At 48.5% G+C, this 22668-nt stretch overlaps 1 protein-coding gene across 1 annotated transcript in view; it reads right to left on the bottom strand.

Annotated features, from left to right (window-relative positions):
- GNB5 (G protein subunit beta 5) overlaps positions 1-22654 on the bottom strand; it is a 35704-nt gene extending 13050 nt beyond the window's left edge. The window contains exons 1-5 of the mRNA XM_046655347.1: positions 22401-22654; positions 11750-11886; positions 8217-8258; positions 5938-6014; positions 2584-2716 (exon numbers count right to left, since the gene is read on the bottom strand). Coding sequence (XP_046511303.1) covers positions 2584-2716; positions 5938-6014; positions 8217-8258; positions 11750-11886; positions 22401-22512 — 501 coding nt within the window. The 5' untranslated portion in view covers positions 22513-22654. The remainder of the gene's footprint in view (positions 1-2583; positions 2717-5937; positions 6015-8216; positions 8259-11749; positions 11887-22400) is intronic.
- Positions 22655-22668: the final 14 nt, after the last annotated feature.

Raw genomic sequence — 22668 nt, forward strand, 5'->3', positions numbered from 1 at the left:
GTCTGGGGAGGCCTAGGACCTCTGTGCAGCCAGGAGAGGCGTCTTTGGAGCTCCTCCCTGGAGCAAGAGCTGGGTAACTTCCAGAGCTCCCAGCCTTCTTGGGTGTGGCCCCCAAGGCCCTCCTCCAAGCCCCCACTCAGGGGCAGCTCTCAAATCTGGGCAATCTTCATGGTTGCAAAGCCCCTGCTGCTGTCCACGGGATTCCCTCCAGCCTTGACTTCCTTCAAGAGGCCTGTGGACATCTGACAGGGTCACTGAGGCTGGTAAAAAGTAGCTCATGAACACACAAGACTTGGACTGCGTCTTAATTGGGGTACTTACATTTCGTAATATGTTTTCCTAGAATTTCTTTCTAGGAAATTCTCTCCTGGCCCACACCCACTAATGAATGCTCCACCTCATTCCTGTCCTAACACTTGCAAAGGGCCCCAAATCTCCAATTTTGGGGTGACATAAGGTCCCAAAACAATTTAAACAATAACCTCACTCTAGCTTTTTAATTTGGGAATTTTTCCATACTATACTCTTCAAAGAAATGAATAATTTTTAAAAGTTAAAAGTAAATTCTTAATATTTTAAAAAATATTTAAAATTTTTAAAAATATTTTTGTGATCCTCATTACAATGTAAATAAAAATAAATTTTAAAAAACTAACATTCATTATGATAAAGGCACTAAACAGGACCCCTAAATCACTGTCACTCATTTATTCTGGAATGTGGAGAATCTGCAGGTTTAGAACCATAGTGTTATAGCAGCCACTTGAGCTTTTCTTTTTCATCCTAGATCCCAGAGATGGAAGGAAGCTTAAGGTTCATTAGTTCAGTGGCACCAAACCAGGCCATGCATCTGAATCACCCATGAAGCTTTGTATTAATATTAATAATAATAAAGTAGTAAGAGTTGACATTTATTGATATTGACCAGGGACGGTACTAAGTATTTTACACGAATCATCGCATTCAATCCACGGAAAGCCTTATGAGGGAGAAATTTATTACCATCCTCACTTGCAGGTAAGAAAAACGAAGCATACAGAATCACACCTTATTTAGGACTGACAGCCAGAACACAGTGGAGCCAGGATTTGACCCTGGCTGTCTCCCTCTGCTTCCCAGGCTGCATCCCGCCGAAGCAGCCATCAGGGACTCCCCTCTATCTCCGGCTAACTGCTTGTTAGGAAGAAAGCACTTTCTACTTCACAGGTGCGCCCTTTAATCCCCACCTCCAGCACCACCGGTGGCAACACAGGGCGAGGGGGATGGGTCTCCACCAGAGGGACTTCAGATGCAGGCACACCCTGCAAGACCCACCGTTCCTGCATCCTTCTGAGGCTTCCTTCACCCGGACTAAACGTGCTCTGTTGCTTTGGCTGCTCCTCAGGCCCAAAGACATCTGGTTCTGCCCAACACAGCTGCCGGGACCACAGCGCCCCCTACTGTACAGGTCTGCAAGACTCCTGGTCAGGCTCAAACGAGAGGTGCAAACACTGCACTCCAGATCCGAGCATCCCTCCAGTCAGCAATTAAGCAATTACCCAGTCACCTGTCTCCCTGCCGCCAGCCTCCCCTCACGGCCTGACAGCACTCAGCTGAAGCCACAGCGGGCCATGGAAGGCTTTAACCTGACTCAGATACTCCCCTCCTTAAAACAAACCCAAATCTGACCCCGTGCCTGCAATGGTTCCCGCTTGTCTACAGGGTCAGCCAAGACATCAGGGCGCCCTGGGATCTGACCCTGCCCACCTTTCAGGCTGCCTGCCTCCCACTGTGCTCCCCTCACACTCCACTGGCGACACCTCCTCTCCCTCCAAGGCTGGCTCAGGCAGCCTCTTGCAGCAAGTTTGTGACCACCTGCTCCTGCTTCGAACCCCCAGCTTCCATCATGGCTGGTTTCCCTGAAGGTCCCCAAGGGCAGAGATGGAGCGTGCTTCCAGCCCCAGAGCCAAGTGGTATCTGGCAGTGTGGGTGGTGGGCGCCTAGGAGGGCCTGCTGAACAGATATGAACAAATAAACTACAGATGCTTTTACGACTGAAGAGAACTGAGTCAAAATGTTGAAGTTGTATTGTTTTCACTTTGTGGTTTATTCAAAGTAGGGCAGATTAACTATCTGAAGCTTTTTCTTTTTGCATTTGTTAAAACAGGAGTGTAAAGCAGGTACCCTGAGGGGTATAAAGTGCAGGACTCTGAAGCTCAGCAGCTCAGTGAAGTTTGACACATGTAAGCACCCTGCAACCGCCACTCAGACCAGGAGATAGGGATTTCCACAGCCCAGAAGGTTCTCTGTTCCACTCCCACCCCACCAAGTCAATTAGAGGAGCATGTTCAATGTGGTTTATAGTTTATCTCCACTCTATCAACAATCGATAGCCCTGACTGTTCCCACTTCTGATTCTATTTAAAACAAATAAACAACCAGTGAGAAACAACAGGAGCTTCCTCTTCGAGCCAAGTGCTGGATCACAGCCCTCCTGTTAGGAGGGACACGGGAAAAGCTTCCTCTCCTTGCCACTCCTCTTTAGTTCTCTATGACTGACCCTGCTCTCCAGCAGGCTGAGCCATCACGCGGCCGCTCGTTTACCTGCATGTCAGAGTTGGTGAAGCTGCAGGCCGAAAGGTAGTTGGTATGCATAGCAACAGACTTCTTTTTGGCAGCCATGTTTTCATTTTTGTCAAACGTCAGTGGATACACAGAACACTTATTATCCAAACCACTAGCACGGAAGGAAACAAGTGTCAAGTGTTACTATAGGGCAACAGAATAAGCGTATACTTTCTCGTTCACACCAACTTTTCAGAATGTTTTTCTTTGGCACTGTCACATACTATAACCTTCCCCCAACTTTTACTTTGAAGACTTTCAAACGTACAGTAAAACTGAAAGAAAAATAGTACAATGAACACCCAGATTCCAGATGAAACCAGATTGTGGTTTATTCAAAGTAGGGCAGATTAACTATCTGAGGCTTTTTCTTTTTGCAATTGTTAAAACAGGAGTGTAAAGCAGGTACCCTGAGGGGTATAAAGTGCAGGACTCTGAAGCTCAGCAGCTCAGTGGTTTGACACACGTAAGCACCCTGCAACCGCCACTCAGACCAGGAGATAGGGATTCACTAACTTAAATTCTGCCCTACTTGCGGGAACAAATTCTGAAACATTTGAATGCAAATTACAGACACGACATATCACATCAAAATACTTTAATTTGCAGATTTACATCTTCTAAAAATAAGACCATTCTCCTATGTAGCCACTAAATCATGATCACATCTGAGAAAACTAACAAAAATTGCATAACACCATGTAATAAGCCATCCATATTCAATCTTCCCAATGGTCTCCAGGATCCACGGCCCAAGCCCATACATTGTATTTTGTTTTTATTATTATTACTTTTTAAAGCTTCAGTGCATGGTTGTGTATCTAGTTGTTAGTTTTAGTTCTCCATGTGAACTGGCGCCACAGGATGACAACTGACAGATGGGTGGTGTGGTTCCACGACCAGGAAATGAACCTGGGCCGCGGTGGTGAGAGCCCAGAATCTTAACCACTAGATCACCAGGGCTGGCTCTATATTTTTTTAAGATCTTTTAATTTAGAACAGACCTCCCACCTATTTTTTTGTTACAAGAGATCTTAGGTCCACTATCTTATGGAATGTCACACACTTTGGATTTCTCACATTGTTTCTTAATGGTTAGATTCAAGGGTAACATTTTTGATGATAGAGCATAAAGGTGATATTGTGTACTTCATTCTTACTGCTTCAGTCCAGGAGGCTTGTGATGCCTGTTGTCCCAAGACTGGTGATGCCAACTTTGATCACTTGGTCAAGGTGGGGACCACCAGCTCTCTCCTTGGTAAAGGTGATTTGTTTGTGATTAGTAATAATCTGTGGTGTGATACTTTGAGGCCATGTGAACATTTGTTCCCCAACAGCCCTTTATACCATGGCTTCAGCATGATTACCCTTGTTTGAATCAAATATTATTAAGGCTACAAAATAGTGACCTTTAATTTGATAATTCCCTCTGCATTTGTTGGCTGGTATTTTTCTGTAAAGAAAAGCTCCCCTTTGTCCATTGCACACCCACGGATTCTTTTTTTCTCTTCAACTGTGTTATGATACATTACTATCATTATTCATGGGATGCTCTAATTGTCCCAAATTTGGACAGTGGGGCCCCTTCAAGCAGACTGTTTCCTTCTGATACGACTATTGGTTCTTGAATGTTTCCTTGCTTTCTGAAACAAGAAAATATTCTAGGCTCACTTTACTCTCTTCCTGCCCCAGACCTATAGTCAGCCTTACTCCACGGAGCCCCGCTTCCCTTTACTGGGGAATGACATTTAGAAGAGGACACTCTCTTCTGAGGCCCTGGGGAAGGTAGGGGACCGCTCTGCCTTTCCAACTGCTTGGAGGTGCAGGTGTACACCTGGGTCATCTATTACTGCAGTTAGCCTTGGCGAGCTTGTTTAGTATAGACTGTGTGGGTGAGAATGATTTGCACTTGGCAGTGGCAATGAACCAGCACGCTGTGAACTCTGGGCTTCCCTGACCCTCGAGCTGGGACGCGTTCTCCCAGGCTGAGGCTTCAGAGTCATTTCTGTGGCTCTGCTGGGAATCTCACTACTTCGCGTTATCTGCACTGTTATGTGGGGCAGAGAAGTTCTGTAGTGTGATGCATCTGGGGTCGGATCTCTGCTTTAGTCCCTAACTCATTTTGTGGTGGTGTTTTTTCAGGTTGCCTGAGCCTCAGTTTCCTGAATTGTAAAATGGAGTGGATCCCACCCACCGATCACAAGGGGCTGTTGTGAAGATTATATCGAGTTTAGAATGGCCCTTGACAATGGAAGCTCAGTAGTGGTTACTGTCATTATTTTCATATTATTCTTGCTTGGAGGAGGAACTGGGTTTGATTTATCTTTGAATGCCCCTAGGACCCCCAGTGCAGTGCCCTGCACACACCCGCTCATAGTGAGTGTACAACACCTGAATGAAGCCTTCTCGGAGATATGGCTCTCAAATAAACAATACTTTATGGGGCTGGCCCAGTGGCGCAGCGGTTAAGTGCACACGTTCCGCTTCGGCGGCCCGGGGTTTGCGGGTTCAGAGCCCCGGTGCGGACATGGCACCGCTTTGCACGCCATGCTGTGATAGGCGTCCCACATGTAAAGTAGAGGAAGATGGGCACGGATGTTGGCTCAGGGCAAGGCTTCCTCAGCAAAAAGAGGAGGATTGGCAGCAGTTAGCTCAGGGCTAATCTTCCTCAAAGAAAAAAAAACTTTATATATATATGAAATCAATGGACACATTTTTGAGAAGGGGATTGTGTCACTACTGTTGGAGCTTTAGCTTTCAAGTCTGGAACCAACTGAGAGATAGACCCAGGAGCCATGCAGATGGAGATAAAAATCTCCCCGGTATTAGCAATAAGGACATTTAGAGAACGTGGCACAGGTGTGGTTCTGTGTGAAAATGGACTTACAGGGGTGTCACAAAGCCATGGCTGGGAAACGCTGTGTTCGATTTTCACTGGACGCTCAAATGCACCCCAGTTGCCCTTAGCAGCTCCAGGGAAAGGTCTCGGTCGGGCAGACAGTGCCCTCATCCAAGAGGAGTCAGGCTTTCTCAGGTTAGTTTCTGATGCTCTCTCCTCATCCACTGGACCCCCCATATTTTAAAAAACGCTTTCACGAATACACCTTGAACTTCCTCTGCTTTGGTTTTTATAATCACCTGTGGGGCAGCCAGCACAGGTATGGACCATCGACCACGTGCCAGGGCCCAGGAAACAGAGATGGCTGAGATTAAGGCACCAGCCATCCCTCCACCCCGAACTCTGTCTACCTGTTTGCTTGGTTTTGCCCACAGAACCATATTTTATGGCTAACAGGAAATCTAAAAAGCTGCTGCGGGTAAGCCCCTACTTACCCACACGCAATGGCACATCCTGATGGGGCGTACGCACACGCCATCACCCACGTGCAGGGCATAGTGACCGCGTGCTCCTGAAACACAGAACACTGTTCACACAACGAATGAGGGGGGCTTTCACACAAAGGTCTCAATCTTTAATTTTTACAAAATAAGATCACTGAAGTTCCTACTAAATTACATCAGCCTGAGACTGACGAGACTCAGCTCCTTCATAATCAACCAAACTTTACGTCATATATTCTAAAAGTTAAAAATCTCAACTAGCAGGGGGCTGGCTCCATGGCAGAGTGGTTAAGTTGGTGTGGCCCAGGGTTTTGCTGGTTTGGATCCGGGGTGCAGACGTGGCGTCCCACATTGCAGAACTAGAAGGACCTGCAACTAAAATATACAACTATGTACTGGGGGGCCTTGGGGAGAAGAAGGGGAAAAAAAAAAGAATGGCAACTGATGCTAGCTCAGGGCCAATCTTTAGCAAAAAAAAAAAAAAAACCCTAAACACTCAACTAGCAAAAAATATCCTTAATGTTTTACTTCTTTCTTAATCTTATACTCGCTTTGTTCTTCTATGAATATTGGGCTTTGTCTTCTTTGAAAGGTCCACCTGAATTTCATTTCAGATTCTTTCACTTATTTACTCAGATTTCCCCATTTTCAAAATATATTCTTGAATGACTTTCTACACGTATATCGTAAGTTTATTTACTTCTGAGTATACAAGAGCCTCTGTCCCCTACGGGTCCTAAAACCATTCCTGGGAAGGTAAGAATGGGGGTGGGGGTGGAGAGGATGATCGGGAGTGCAATCGGGGACAAAAGAGAGCCCGTGAAATGGTGCATTAAGAACAAGGTGTAACAGTCCCCGGCTTCTTGCTGGTGGTGGAGTCACCCATATTCGCCTGCATGCAGAGAAGCAAACAAGACCACAATTCAAAAACTTCTGAGTCCGTCTCCACGGAGACATGGGCCCTGGTCCTGGCTCCAACACCAGCAAGACGTGCAACCTCACGCAGGCCAGCCATTTGTCCTACCTTGGGCTTATGCTCCGTCTGTGAAGGGAGAGGATACGACTAGATGATTTCCAAAGTACACTCAAGTGCTGGTTTTCTTTCCTGTTATGATTCTCCGTTTTCTTGCGGGGAAACATGGACCCTGATACTGCCTGTCAAGATCCTGACGTTGCTCCCAGTCTCGCAGCCTTTCAGATCAGGAATAATCTACTGCAGGGGAATGAGCTGAGGTGGCCACTCTCAGCGCAGGGCATCCCCGGACGTTTCCCTATGTGTAATGACTATGTTCCCTGCCAGGGGCCACACGGGGCAACGCCACAGCTCCCCAGGAACCAGGCAGTGTATGCTCCATGCCATGCTAAGGCATAAACAGAAGCAGCAAAACCCCACACACTCCTGAAGATGCTGAGGAGCGCTGGGAGAGGCAGAGGCCTCCACGGAGGGAGGTGATGTATAGGACAGCTCTTTGCAAAATGTTGCCATTTTTATTATTCCCTAGGGGCCTATTAGGGACTCTGCTCTACAAGATGGTTCTGGGGCTCCACACGATCAGGTCCTGTCACAGCTGTCTACCACGACATTTACTAAACACATTCAATAATGCAGAGTATGGACGCTGTTCAATTTGAGACACATATAGGTCTCCTTTTTTATACAGTGAAAAGGAAGACTTTCTTTCTAGATAAATATTGGAATTCATATTTAATATACAAGACTTGTTATTCTAAGTGCCAACACAACGCAGGCATGCAAGACACCTACATATGGATTTCAGCCTTTCTCTTTAGTCAAGAGTCTAAATTTAGGTCTAATCTGGAGCCATGTGTGCCCAGGCCAGACTTGCAAGGGGCCCAGACCCCTATGTCCCCGGATAGGGCAGTTCAACCTCATGACAGCCTCGGCTTCCCCATCCACCACTTGCACGTGTCCACAGTGCTGTGGAGTCCGTCAAAGACAGAGGGCAGAAAAAACTGGGGATTTGGGTACCTCTTATCATCACTCAGAAGAAAAATAATAAATGCAGCTGCACGTGTGAATGTGGCAAGCTTTCCAGGCCATGCCCTTTGCTGTTTCAGTATTTGCACCCTTATGTTGGTCCTACACACTCTTCCCTGAGTGAGGGATTTCAGCTCCAGAGAGGAATGAACGCATGAATGGACTGCTGAGCTGTCAGAACACGAATGGGCTTGCGTGGGGTTTCCATCCCCAGATGGACTCCCGAGAGGCAGGGAATGAGGATGGGCCTGGGGTTCCGAGGCAGCCTTACCTTGTTGGTAGTGAAGGAATCCCACACGATCACCTTCCCGTCCTGGAGGGAAAAGAGGAAAGAGTTCAGGAGCTGTCGACAAGTCCCTACAGGTGACTGCTGGGAACTGCTCGTAGCAGCTGTGTCCAGCTGGGCAGTGAAAGGGGGAAAGCCAGAGTAAGATCTAGATAACCAAGACCCTCCAACCTATCCTCGGAAAAAAGGCAGTGAGTGGGGACAGAGCTTTCCAGCCTGCCTAAGGGCTTGGCTCTCAACCTCACATTGCTTGTATAGATACGATGACAGTCGGCAATGCTCAGACACTTCTTTTATAACACGTATAAACCAAGCATAAATTGTTGGTAACCTGTTATCACCCGCCATATCCTAACTGTCAAAAAGTTATACAGGGGTCAGATAAGCCTGAAATTACCTTTAGATACCTGACAGGTAACTAACGGTCTCTGACTTTCTCCCTCAGCATCCCCACCAGCCTGTCCTCTCTACATTCGCCTGGCTTCCCGCAGGAACGTGTAGGAGCCCCACTCCCATTCTTGGTCCACGTCTCTGGCTGGACAGCTGGGAGCGCTGTGGGCCTGAGATCAGTCTAACTTCTCCAGTGCTTGCAGACATCGCAGGCCCCAACCCTGACATTTCACACCTATGCTGCCAACAACCTGAGACTCGCACTTATAATGGGGGGGACCCACTGTGGGCAGTTGTTCAGTAAACAAAGAGCACTCCCTGTCCAGGGTGAGCTCTGGGCTGGTGATGCCACAGACAATGCTGCCACTTTCACTGTAACCGCTGCTGCAGCCCAGACTGGGGGTATGGGGAGTGACTCCAATGGCATCTATTTGTAGCACAACCTACCAGAGATAAATCCACATGAGCCCTGGTCCCTACAATGCAGTCACCTGCCCAGAACGGGGTGTGTGCGTTCTCTGGGCCCTGAGGCTCTGAACACAGTGGAAGGGGATGGCTAAGCCGGGTCCCCCACGCATCCTCAGGATGGTAAGTCTGCAGCCTCTAAGGCAGGCTTGATATTTTTAATCACTTAAGCCCTTGGAGCTGAATCTGGTGAATGAGTCCGTGGGGGGAGAGGGAGAGGATGCCATGTAGGGGCACAGACAAGGTCTGATTCTCTAAAGTGATGTAGCTGCTTGCTTTGAGTGATCTGATGGAAGAGCTCCATATTCATGCTGCACGCGGCTGAGGGGCCCTGAAACAAGGTCAAAGTTGGCAGTTTCAGGCCTTTCAAGACCCCTAAACAGGGGCCGGCCCCGTGGCCGAGTGGTTAGGTTTGCACTCTGTTGCAGCAGCCCGGGATTTCGCCAGTTCGGATCCTGGGCATGGACATGGCACCGCTCATCGGGCCATGCTGGGGTGGCGTCCCACATGCCACAACTAGAAGGACCCACAGCTAAGAACATACAGCTATGTACCGGGTGGCTTTGGGGAGAAAAAGGAAAAAATAAAATCTTTAAAAAAAAAAAAGACCCCTAACACATTGTTTCTTCTAGTCTAGTTTCTCTGACTAACATGACATGTGGGGTAGATTACGTAAACAAGCGGAGAACAGAGCAGGGGCTCCAGTCCCATTCCTCAGGTTCTCCACGCCTGGAGGCCCCCCATGCTGGGCAGGGGTGCTGACTCAGTGCACTGCCCAGGTCAGTGTTCACTTCGGTGGCTTCCTCACCACACTGCTTGCCTGCCTGTCCCCCGCCAACCCCACATGCACTGTAGAGAGAAACACGCACCCAAGAGGCTAAAATCAGTCTCACGGAACTAAATGTGGTCCCTTCGTGAGCACAGATTTATACACCAGGGGCCTACGTCCCTGGACAGACTGTGCCTCCACCCCAACCCTAACCCACACAGTCAGGTTGATTAAGCTCCTGCCTTTTAAGGAAGAAGGGCTGCTCTGAGTCACTCAAAGACTTTTCCAGAGCCTTCCTGATGTTTTCAGCTTCCTCCCACATCCCATCCCACTCTTCCTGCAGCAGAGGTGGGTGGATGGAGCGTGTCAGCAGTGCCGAGGCACCACCCGTCCCCCCCCATGAGAGCAGTCCACGAGTGACAGAAAATCCAACATATGTTATACTTTCAAGGATAAAAAAAAGTCTAAAAGGATAGGTAGCAACATGTACATCTCGATAACCACTTTGTAAAAACGAGCATTTGAACAAAAAGGTCTAGAATGAAATGCTCTAAAATAATAATAACGGTTGTGAAGGGGTAGTGGGAGTAAAAACCTTTTCTTTGTTCTCTTTTTCAGTGTTTCTATAGGTAAAATACACATGATAAATTTTTTATGAACATAAAGCAAATGCAATGTGACATACTAGATTTGTAGGTAATACGGCAGATTAGTGACAAACAACACTGACATAGACGTTAGAGCTTGTGGTTATTGAGAACATGTACAGTTTTTATACTTAAAAGGGTTATAAAAAATTGTCCTATGAAAAGCTGGGCTGAACGCAGGGGTTGGGGAAGCCCAAACTGGCCATAAAAATATATGACTTCAGTTTATAGTTTTATCTTCAATGCACGTAACATTGAAAAGGACAGTACTACAGTCCTATGTGCTACCTAGGACATAAAAAGTACTAGGCAGTGGTAGCCAGCCTCCTGATAGTCAAGACCCTTGTGTGGCCCCTCCCTCATTATATCAGGTTGCTCTCTGTGACCAGTGGAATACAGCAGAAGTGACAGAATGTCCCTTGTGAGTCCAGGTCATAAAAGACAGGGCAGCTTCTGCCTCTGTCTCCTTCTCTTGCTCTGGGGGAGGCCAGCTACCATGTCAGCCCATGGTAAGTCCACATGGTGAGGAGCTAAGGCCTCCAGCCTGTCACCACGTGACAGAGCCATTCAGGAAGTGAATTTGCACCTCAGTCGAGCTGTCAGATGACCACAGCCCCCACCAACATCCTGACAGCAGCCTCATGAGAGACCCTGAACCAGAACCACCCAGCTAAGCTGCTCCGGACTTTTGACTCTCAGCAATCACGTATGATATTTGTTGTTTTAAGTTGCTAAGTTTTGGGGTAATTTGTTATGTAGCAACAGATAACTAATATACAAGATGTAAAATAAACTATGTCCCAACTACACAAAATGAATGAAAAACTACACTTCACAAAATACGTATCTTAAATTTGTTTTTTAAGGTATACAAATTGCTAAACTCTTAAACTGAAAGAAGCCACAGTGGAATCTGAACCACTATGCCCTCAATTTGGAGAAAAAAACCCACACTATTTTAAAGATGGTTTCACTCACAAATAAGACCTTGAAATAGGCTCAGGAAGAAATAATTTTGAATGGCTTGTGAAATATAGTTTATAACGTTTCTGTGTTCACCAATTCCAAATCTACCCAAATCAGTTAAGTTGAAGTTCTACAGTCTGCAAGAGAATGCTTAGCTGTGCTAACTCATGTCCTCTGGAGAATAAGCAGAGACACAAAGACCAGAAAGGGCTTTTTGAAAAGGACAGCTCTTTCCCCCTTAGCAGAAGCGAGCTCTCCACCATGCAACAGGTGTGACGTACCTGCGATGAGCTCACGATCCTCCTCTTGTCTTTGCACCAGTCCATGCAGAGAACTTTATTCCCATGGCCTTTGAGGGTCCTTCTGGTCTTCATGACAAACTGCCCCAGGGCCTCCACCCGCTCCGCCACCTGGTGCACTGGAAGGACAAGGCCGCCATCAATTCCACTACCAAGGACCAGGTTCCAAGCCCTGTGCTGCCACAGGGAAGACGCTGGTCTTTCTCTGTGGCCACAGCTTTACTCTCCCGGTCTTTACTACCACGCCCTCGCAATGCTCTCTCTTTTAAGCTCAGTGGAGGGTAGAGACAACACTGTCATTCTCTCTTTGTGTTTAAGACCCTACGTTTTTCAAAGCACTTCCATATATGCATGCTGAGGGATCAACACCAAGACTACCTCGTATTTGTAAAGCAGTATATAGACTTCTCCACTGAAGGGCCCAGCTCTGCAAGGTGGGCAGGGCAGGCAGCAGAGGGAGACGGCTATCCCCATTTAATAGGTGAGGAGACTGAGGCTCACGGAGGTTATCTGGCTAATACGAGTTCATACAACTAACTGGGAGTGAAGCAAGGGCTTCTGGTTCTTTTCCTTACCACTTTCCAGTCACAAAGAAAAGTCACTTTACCAAAACTGTCCCATCAGGTACCATAATGTGCACCCTTGCTGCTCCACAGCAGGCACTGTGACTCCTAACTGATGCCCCTGTGCCTAGCACAGGCCCGGGACATGGTAGGCGCCCCACTCATGTGCTGCAGGAAACAGCAATTGAGTGAACCACCAAACGGTACACTGTGGGTCTGCGAAGACTTATGGCGTTGGCAGAGATCAACCCAACATTCAACAGTCTGAACACACGACCTCCAGAAGGTACCTACGCCACGAAGGAGCCCCAGGAACCAACCCCTCCGGGACAGGGCCCACAGCTTCTCTCCCGTGGCCAAGGGAGAGCCTTCCAGGGGCTTGGAGAGAGGTTGTCCCGGATGCCTCTCAGAGGGAGGCAGGCTCCCATGAAGCAGCAGAAAGGGCCACAGAGAGTGGCTAGCCCAGGTCCTCATGGTGCAGGTGAGGTGGGGGTCACGTGGCTTCTCCCCTCGTGGAATGCCCCCCTTTCTGGTTGGAGGCTGTGCCAGAAGGAGCCCGGCCTCCTAAGGTGCCCTCCACTCCTCCTTCCTCTGGGCCTCCCAGCTGGGCCTTTCTCCAGGCTGGTGGGGAGGGGGGGAGGGGACAGCCCCATGAAAGGCATGGTGTCCTAGCACAGACAGAGCAACATTGTGGTGCTGGTGTGAGGCAAACACAGGCCCTCGATCCTTCCCATGAGCCGCCGGAGCCTGCTGGGGAAGGGCCCGCCTCCTCGTGTTATCCTCAGAACCCTGGGCTCTCCCAGAGGGGCTGAGTGGGGTTTAAGCCATGTGACAACTGCACCCCTTCTCTAGAGAAATCCTTCCTTCTCCCCTCCCTCCTCCTCTCCTCCTCTCTAAACACTTCGGTGTGTACTCCCCAAAACCAGGAACCCTCTTACATAACCACGGTATAACCCTCAGAGTCAGTAAATTAACACTGAAACAATACCATGTCTAAACCACAGACCTTACTGAGATAGGCTCCATCGCCCCAGAATATCTTTATTGCAAATGGAAATCCCAGACCACAGGGTGCATTCAGCTGTCATGTCTCTTTAGTCTCCAGCTATTTTACTCCCCAATTCGGGCTTGTCTGATGCTTCCTCATGATTAGATTCAGGTAACGCGTGTTAGGCAGGAACGTCACAGACTGCCCCTGAGTTCCCGTCATTGATATTATTGCCACGTCCCCGAATTCAGCAATAGGACAACTATAGCTATTTCATGTCCCTCTTACCAAAAAAATGATTCATCTAACCAAAATAGCACCTTACATAATGTGAATCTGAACACATCCCAACTATTAATTATTTTCTCACTGCATTTTCCCTTCCTACCATATAGATTCACTCCCCACCCACTCAGTCCTCTTCTATCTGCCAAATCTCACATCTGTTGAATTAAAGAGTTAAGAAAATTTTAATAACAGAAAGCAAAAAAAAACCCCAAACTGGGAATGAACTCAGTATGTTCTGTGAATTATTTGTGTCCTGTCGGCTCAGGGCAGATGTGGTTTCTCTGCCTTCTGATGGATCACCTTCCAGGATTTAACTTTTTTTTTTTTTTTAAAGAAATGATGAACACAACCAGCTGGTTTCTATAATAAGAACTTACTAGAATACAATGATAACCTGTTCAGAAATTCCACTAGAAGGCAAGGAGCAGGCGGACAGGTGCTGTCTTGCTCCCTCTCCTTAGGGCATAACGGAGCCGAGCGCTCAGGAATCCTGGCTTTGGGTCAGGCCGCTGGGTCAGAGCCCGGCTCTGCCACACACCAGCTGTGCATCCTGGGCAAGCTGCTTACCTTCCCGCTGCTGGCTTCCCCCATGGGGTTGTTGGGATGACTATTCGAGCCTGGCACAGAGGGAACACCCGATGAGTGTTAGTTAATGTTCTCTGGCTTGGCACACAGTGGGGACCAGGTAAGTATTTATTGAAAGAATAAATGAAATGCTTAGTATTTATTAAATTTCAGTCAACTGTAGCAATCCTAAGAAGCAGTTTTTGGCAGATCAACATAACTTTTAAGCCCCTTTCCCTTCTTTTTCTGTACCTCTCCCTACTCCTAATCCATCACCTCTGCTTCAGCTGCCAAGCAATTCCTCGTTTTACCAGGGCAAACTGGCTGGCATTAGGGGTGGAAGACACGCCTGTTTCCTGTTCCAAGGAATCAGAATCCACGGGTGGAGCAAGGGACCCTGCATTTCCACAAGCTCCCCAGGTGAGTTATGCCCACTAATGATGGAGGTGGAGGCAGCTCTGAGAAGGTTCAAAAAGGTAGCTACTTGGAAAAGAGGGGGGCAGGGCAGAGAAGGGGAGGATTCCAGAGTCCGTGGATGAGAAAACAGTGGTGCCCCAAATGCAAACGGGCAATTCCAAAAGGAGCTGGCTGGGAATAAAGATGGTATGTGCTCCTTTTGATGAATGAAGTGCAAGTGGTTTAGGCAGTAGAAACTGACAGCCATGGCTGGAACTCAAGAGAAGGGACAGAGCTGGAAGTAGAGGCCAATAAATGTTTGCTGCTTGAATGACGCTTCCAGAACCCCTCCTACGTGCCAAGTACTGTGCCAGAGGCTTGGATACAGAAAAGAAGACAGTCCCTGCTCTTACTGAGCTCACAGCCTGCAGGGGTAGACAAGCAAGATCACAGGTAACAGCTGGAGTGCAGCGGGAAGGGTCAGGGCGCCGAGGGTCACAGGGCTGACCCTGCTGGCAGGTGTGGCTGTCAGAGAGACATCACAGGACCCTGGTTTTGAAGGATGCCCAGGAGTTGGAGTAAGGAAAGGGGAGGCAGGAAGCTAGCTTCCTAATAACTATTTCTGTTTGTTCAGTAAAATGGAAGACAAGGACCTAATCCATGGGGGTGTTCTGAGGTCTAACTGGGAAAGCAAATTAAAGTGCCTAACAGGTGTCTGGCAGGTCAGGAATCAAAAATGTAGAGTTGGGGGGCTAGCCTGGTAGTGCAGTGGTTAAGTTTGCATGTTCTGCTTCAGCAGCCTGGGGTTCACTGGTTCGGATCCCGGGTGCGGACCTACACATCACTTGGCAAGCCATGCTGTGGCAGGTGTCCCACATATAAAGTAGACAAAGACAGGCATGGATGTTAGTTCAGGGCCACTCTTCCTCAGCAAAAAGAGAAGGATTGGAGGCAGATGTTAGCTCAGGGCTAACTGTCCTCAAAAAAAAAAAAAAATGTAGAGTTGGGGTAGTAGGCACTGGGGGCTAGAAAATCAGAAACAAGATAACCTAGAGGAAAGAGGGCTTCTGAAATGGACGGGCCACGAAAACTAGAGACTGGGTTTAAGAAAGGAGAGAACGGGAGAATGAACGAGAGGTTTACGGACAGGAGAGGGATTTTTCTTAATTTCTTTTCATATACTTATAGAAGTAAATGCATGTCCATTGAAAATAATCAGAAGATAGAAACACATGATCACTTATAATTCCGCTTAGCCTGACCATTCTTAACATTTGGTATACATCCTCCAGACTTTTCTCTGCATATGTGTGCACATGTGTATACGTGTGTGAGCAGATCATACTTCACATACAATTTGGGGGACCTGTTTCTTCACCTCATATTTATGGATGTCTTTCCACTTCAAAGGTAATTATCTGTCATTTTTAATGACTGCATAACATTCCACCGTATGGATATACCATTATCCAAAACTTCCCTACTGGTGGACACTTACTGTGCTCTGGGACTGCCCCGAGACCCCTGTACTGCATTATCTCCTTAGATAAATTCCAATTCATAGCATTGCTGAGTCAAAGGGAAAGCACATTTTTAAAGGCTTTAAAAGCATGTTGCCAATATCCACCATTTGTCACATGTCTCCTGGGGGACAGGCGGTGGGCTGAGAGCTTTACACACAGCCTGAGGACACAGGCTTTGTCCTCACTTCTACAGAAAAGAAAAACTGAAGCTCAGAGAGGCTAAGGACCTTATGCACATACACTTGAACCCCTAAGAACAGATAAATACCTCCCCTATTAGGGTAAACTCTGGGCAGGTGGCTGTAATTCTTTAGAAAGTCAAGGACTAGTGAGGCAGTGACAATGGCTTCTTAATGCAGGAGACACCCCACACTTCCCGATGTAGCTGGAGCAGTGGGTCAGAGTTAAGGATTCTAGAACCCAAGTCAAGAAATGCGCCCCGGTCCTGGCTTGGCCACCATCGGGCTGGGAGAGTCGGGCAGAGTTAGAGCAAGAAGAGACCTTAGCAACTCAAGTCATGCGGAGCAAGATGCAGAAAAGGAAAAGAAGGCGTGAGGGGAGGGGACAACTTAGAAATCAGCAGTAAACAAATGTCTCCTCGGAGCCTGTGCCCTCCTCTGTGAAAGGAGGGAGTGAAGAGTTTATCTAAATGGGGCCTTGGAAATAATCTACAATTCTGGTTTCAGGTAAAGACGAACTTTTCATCAAGATGTGGCTTCCTCTCAACTTTCAGGGAATAGTTTTACAATTTATTTTATAATCTGTGCACACATGAACCTAAAGTAACATGGACAGTGTGCAGGTCAATACACAAGAATCCAAAACATATAAATTCATAAAGTGAAAACATGCAACAGGGGGAGCTATTCAATCCATTGTGTTAAATTAAAACTAGGCCCAAACTCTTTATCTGGTACAATCTCAAGTATGCTTACAAACAGATACACAAGCATAAAAACATAAGCTAGGAAGTACATCAAAATATTAAAAGTGGCTACCCCTGGGCAGTGTGGTCACGGATGACTTGTTTCTTCTCTATTTCTAAATCTGCTGCAGTGGGCACTAGTTTCTCAGGACGAGATGCTAGCCGGCTCGTGTGTAACTATGAACACAGAGCAGCAGGAAGGGAGAGGAAGCAAAGGGCAGGTTTGCCCTCTGCTCCCTCTGAGGGCTGTGGGCGGGTGGCACATGGAAGGGCAGCCGGGAAGCGGATTACTCCGTAGGGAAGCTCACTTCTATAAGCCTCAGTACACACAGCATCTCTCCTAGAACACGGGAAAAGTGAATCAACACACTAGCTTCAGACTAATCCAGAAATCTGGCTCTTCTAGGTTTGTTCCTACATCATAAAATCAGAACAGCCCCAGGCTCCAATCATAAAGCCTTTGAGAATAAAACCTTTCACGAAGTTACATTTGGGAAAGATAGAAAAGCGAATCGCATCTAATAATAAATCTTGTCATTTGCCCAAATTTCATTTGGATTTGCACTTAGGGAAATTATATAAATCTTCTTAGAGTTGCTTCATTCATAGACAATGTTAGAATCTGCCCTGAGGAGCTGGGAATCTGGATGAAGCCCCCACACGGCCCCACGAGGCTGCTGTGTATGTCGGCTGCAATGAACATGGCACCCTTTCTGCTCTGTCTGCTTTCAGCCTGTCTTCCAGATCATTTGTCAGTTTAATGTCAAGTTAAGGACTCTTTATAGCTGAACTCCCCTTGTTTTCTTGATCTTGACTCTGATTCCAGTACTCATTTTTTCCTTTTTATTATAAAAGCACTAAACGCCAAGATACGTATAAAGTACGTCTATTTCCCCCACCTCCCAGGACCCCTTGGTAGAGATGACAAGTTTCTTTTGTATCCTTCCAGAAACTTAATGCATACACAAGCATCTCTTGTTTAAGCTAATAAGATCATATGTTATATACTCATCTTATTTTTCTTTTTTACTTGACACCTTTTCATACACACACACACATATTTACTTTAATTCCTTTTAAATGTAAATCTCAGCTCTCTGAGAGGTGGCCTGGCATGGTGAGAAGGAGAGCTGTACGAGGAGCCTGGTGTCTACCCCCACTCTCTGTATAACCTTAGGGAAATCCCCGAAATCGTCCCTGGATCTCAGCTGCTCCCTCATCCCTAAGGAAAGGGGGTGGGTTGTTGGGAAGAGAAGAAAACTTTTTGTGTCTGAAGACCGAGGCTGAAGCAGGTGGTCCTTTCCAGTTTCACGGGCTGTGTGACAGGCCCTCCAAAAGGTCCACATCTTCATCTCCGGAACCCGCGAATATGTTACCTTATTACGCGGCAAAGGGACTTGGCAGATGTGATTGAGGTAAGGATCTTGAGATGAAAAGATTATCCTGGATCATTCAGGTGGGCCCAATGCAATCACAAGGGTCCTTGGAAGACGGAAGGGTGGAGGATCAGTCAAAGAGGACGTGATGACAGAAATGAGGTTGGAGTGACGTGGGGCCACAAGCCAAGGAATGCAGCCTCTAGAAGCTGGAAAAGGCAAGGAATGGACTCTCCCTTAAAGCCGCCAGGAGGAACACAGACCTGCTGACACATTTGAGACCCCTGCCCTCCAGAACAGTAAGAGAGGAAATTTATGTTGCTTTAAGCCACTATGTCTGTGGGAATTTGTACAACAGCAATAGGAAACTAAAGCAAGCTGTAACCTCGTGATTCTAAAACACCTTAGAATCAAGAAGGGAGCACTTCCCCATGGTAGAAGGTGAGCAGAAGTTGACAGGGGGAACACCCAGGGAGAAGCAGGAAGCTCTAGAGGAGTAAGGGGGAAGGCAGGGGCCAGGCACGGAGCCTGGAGTCTGATGTAGGCTGTGACAAATAGAAACGGCAAGCAATAGGATATATTGGAGTATATGAGGAAGCCATTTGGTATAAACCTAATTTGGCCTGACTCTGTTTTTTCCAAAAGGGCCTGACATGGCCATCAAGCATGCATTGTATATCTGCTTTAAACGTTTACTATGGCAAGGACAAATGGCCTTAAGATAAAGGTGCAACTTTCCCCCACACTGGCATTTCCTTAGGCATAAGCATCTTTCCTTAGGCTAGGAACTGATGGCTGCGCTCACCTTTGATCACCCAGCTCACCTGTGACCACCCAGCTCAAGACAACAGACCTGCCACCCTGCTGTGTCCACCGAGACAGCAGACCTACCTGTTGTGTCCATCAATCGCTGTGCCGACGGAGCAGTCTTGCGACTATTGTAAAAGGGACATTTCAATCATATGTGAAACATCCTCTCTGGGGGTATATAACCAGTCTGTACACCCCACTTCTTTGATGCCCTTTCTTCCTTTGGGAAGCAAGGCCCTGGGCCATGGTCCTCATATTTTAGCTCAGAATAAACTCACCCCAAATTTTCATTTATAGATTGGTTATGGATTATTTTCGTCGACAGCTGGCATCCCCATAGGCCACCCGTCTAAGCCACTTCCTGTATTTAATGTTGGCCAAGGGTCTGACTTGACAACGAGGGCCCAACAGAATGGGGGCTGTTCTGAGGGTCAAAGGGGTGGGAGCTGAGGAAGTGAGGGTCTTGTCTTGAGTTAGGAAAAATATCACTTTCCCTCCAAATTTCACTTTCCTTCACATTTCCTCAAGTTTCCTCTACAATTTCATTGTGTTGACTCTTTAAAGGCAAGACTTTGGGCAAGTCAGAACTAACAGAAGGCTGACCAACTGTCCCAGTTTGCCTAGGACTGAGGGTTTCCCAGAATGCAGGACTTTCCATTTTAAAATGTAGAGTCCCAGGCAAACCGGAATGACTCGCACCTTAGCTTACGGCCTAAAGAGGTTTCTCCGACTAGGATAGGGGCTCCAGGGCCATCTATGTAACACCATCACAATGCACAAATGTAGTCTCAGGAAGAGGCTGAGAACCGGAAGAGAGAAGAGCCCAGAGATCCCAGATCATGGACATCTCCGTGGGAGAGACTGTGGTCAGCGAAAGAGCAGTTCTGATTACTAAGAAGATCCCGGGGGACTGTGATGGAGTGAGGGGCCAGCGTGTGAGGAGGGTCACCCTTGTGGACCCTGAAGACACCAGCGATGGGGCAGGGCTTAGGGTCAAAAAGAAGGCTCAAGGTGTGGGCCAAAGTCCTTAAGAAATGAGGGAGCCTGGCTGGGAGGTCAGGAGACAGCAGCTCGGAGGAGAGGAAGAGACAGGTCAGGTAAATGACAGGAGGCTCGGCGGAGCATGGGTTTTATACGGGAGTGGAGAACTGGTCTGGAAGCTGCAGGGGGAATGAAGGAAAACTTCACCACATGACTTCTGGTCTTTTCAACTCAAAAATTCTGACTTATGCAGGTGAGGACAGATCCTTCCACTGTGCGTCCGAAACTGGGCCCTGGCCCCTGAGGACACACCATCGGGGCAGAAGAAGGACTCCCTGTTGAAAAGTGCGTCCTGACTATCCCTCTGCCTTCAGGCAATTTACCAATTTGCAGAAAAGGCTGAAAAACATGCCTGTGGGCAGCTGCCCCTGCTGAGTCAGCAAGTGTCTGGAGAAATCCTCTGCGTGGAGCACTAAGGGTTCTGCCCCAGCACTCACTAGCTGGGGTCTGGCAGCAAGTCCTTTTGCCTCTCTGTGCCTCAGTTTCCTCATGTGTGAAACGGAGAAATCAGATGGCCTATCTGAGAGGCACTATGGCCATGCTTACAGCATCGTTGTTATCACCTGCTGAGTGCAGGCATTTGCAAAGGGAAATGGGGCAGACCCTGTCCCACACCTCCCAATATCCATTCCCTACTTCTTCCCTGAAACCCAGCTCTCTTTGAGGATGGCAGTGTGCCAGCTCAGTTCTCCCTTTCCCAGCCTCCCCTGCAGTAGCCATGTGACCTAGCTCTGGCTAACAAAGTGCCAACAGAAGTCTGTCGGGGAGAAAGGAGGTTTTGGGGAAAACTTTTACTTTCCTGACAAAGAGAAACAGAGGCTGGTGTCCACATTCCCCCTTCTTCCTGCCCTGGATACAGAGGTGATGTGTGGAGCTGTGGCAGTCACTTTATAATCGTGGGGCAAATGCCAGCACTCTCAGGGTGGTGGAGGATAAAGACAGGAGCGTGGGTCCCTGATGGCACATTGGACAGCTGAACAATGCTGGTGATGGCCTACCTTTGTTCTCGTTGTGTAAGAAAAATAATTCCCAATCTGCTTAACTACTTTATTTGGGGTTTATAGTTAATTGTAGCTGGACACATTTCTAAATGATACAGGGGCTTAGGGTGCCTCCTGTTTAAAGGAGGCCCCTACAAAGGCACAGCACACTCGAGATTCAGGTCTTCTGCTTCTTTCAAGTGATTTCCAAAGAAAGGAGCCAGGGGCTAAGGGACCTAGCATGAACCCCGTTTTTCTTTTCCAAATAGAATTTAAAGCAAGTGGTACCAACTAGGAATGGCAGGAGCACAATGTATAGGTGTGTCTGAGGGCACCATGGGGAGGCCGTGCTCAACAAAGGGGAGCTGCCACCCTCAGAGCTGAAAAGTAAGCAGATAAGGTCACTTCGCCAAGCCTGGCTCCGCGCCCAAGCTCTGCTGAGGACGACCCATCTGGCAGAGTCAAGGGAAGCTGATCCCGCCAGGAGCCCTGTAACCTGGCTATCTAAATGCTCACTCAGGAAATCAGAGCCCCTTCTGAATTACGGCAGCGGTCAACAACGTAAGTTTAAGATTTGCTGTTGCTCTTTTACACCAATCACACCGCATCCGTCCAAAAAAAGCTCTTCAACAGCCTTAAATGAACTAAACGGTTAGACCTGGTGAGCGCCTCTGCTTCCCTTCCCCCATCCGGCTCTCCACTCCCAGGAAGAGGGCGCAGATTGGAAAAATGAGCTTTTAAGTCAGAGTCTGATTCCTTATAAAAGCAAAACTGAGAAAGGACACGACACTGATGGAGAAAGCCAAAGGATTAAACAACAAAACAGGAGCTGACCCTAGGCCGTGCCCACTCGGGCTCGCGGCGCTCGCCGCCACAGCGACCCCGTCCGCCCCGCCCCGCCCGGGAAGGGCAGGGATGGGGACAGTGTGCATCTTCCAGGCAAGTGACGACGGGAGCTGCTCCCACGATCCTTCGCCGGGAGGACAGCGGCAGGGGCCGCTACCACCAGGCGCCCCCGCCCAGAGCGGGGCGCGGGCTCCGCCAGGTGCCCGGAGCCTCCGAGGGCCGCCCCGCGCCCCCCGCCCCCCACCCCAGCCTCCCCTGGCGCGCGGGCGGGGCCGCATCCCGGGAACGGCGCAGGCCCTGCGGCCCCCACCCCCGCCCCCGGCCCGCACTCACGCTCCACGTCGTGCAGCTTGGCCCGCTCCTCCTCCAGTTTGCCCTTGAGGCTCTCGGCCTCGCTCTTCAGCGACGCCAGCGTCTCGTTCTCGTGCAGCCCGTCGGTGGCCATCTTCGCGGGGACGCCGCGGCAAGGGAAGCGAGCGCGGGGAGGCGGTGACCGGGCGGCCGAGGCCGCGGGCGCAGCTCCGGCGCCGTGTCCCCGCGCGGCCCCGCCCTCCGGCGCTGACGCTGCCGCTGCGGGCCGGGCTGTGGCCGCGCCCCCCCC

This window comes from Equus quagga, chromosome 2 (assembly GCF_021613505.1).
Source record: "Equus quagga isolate Etosha38 chromosome 2, UCLA_HA_Equagga_1.0, whole genome shotgun sequence".
In the NCBI taxonomy this organism is placed as follows: Eukaryota; Metazoa; Chordata; class Mammalia; order Perissodactyla; family Equidae; genus Equus; species Equus quagga.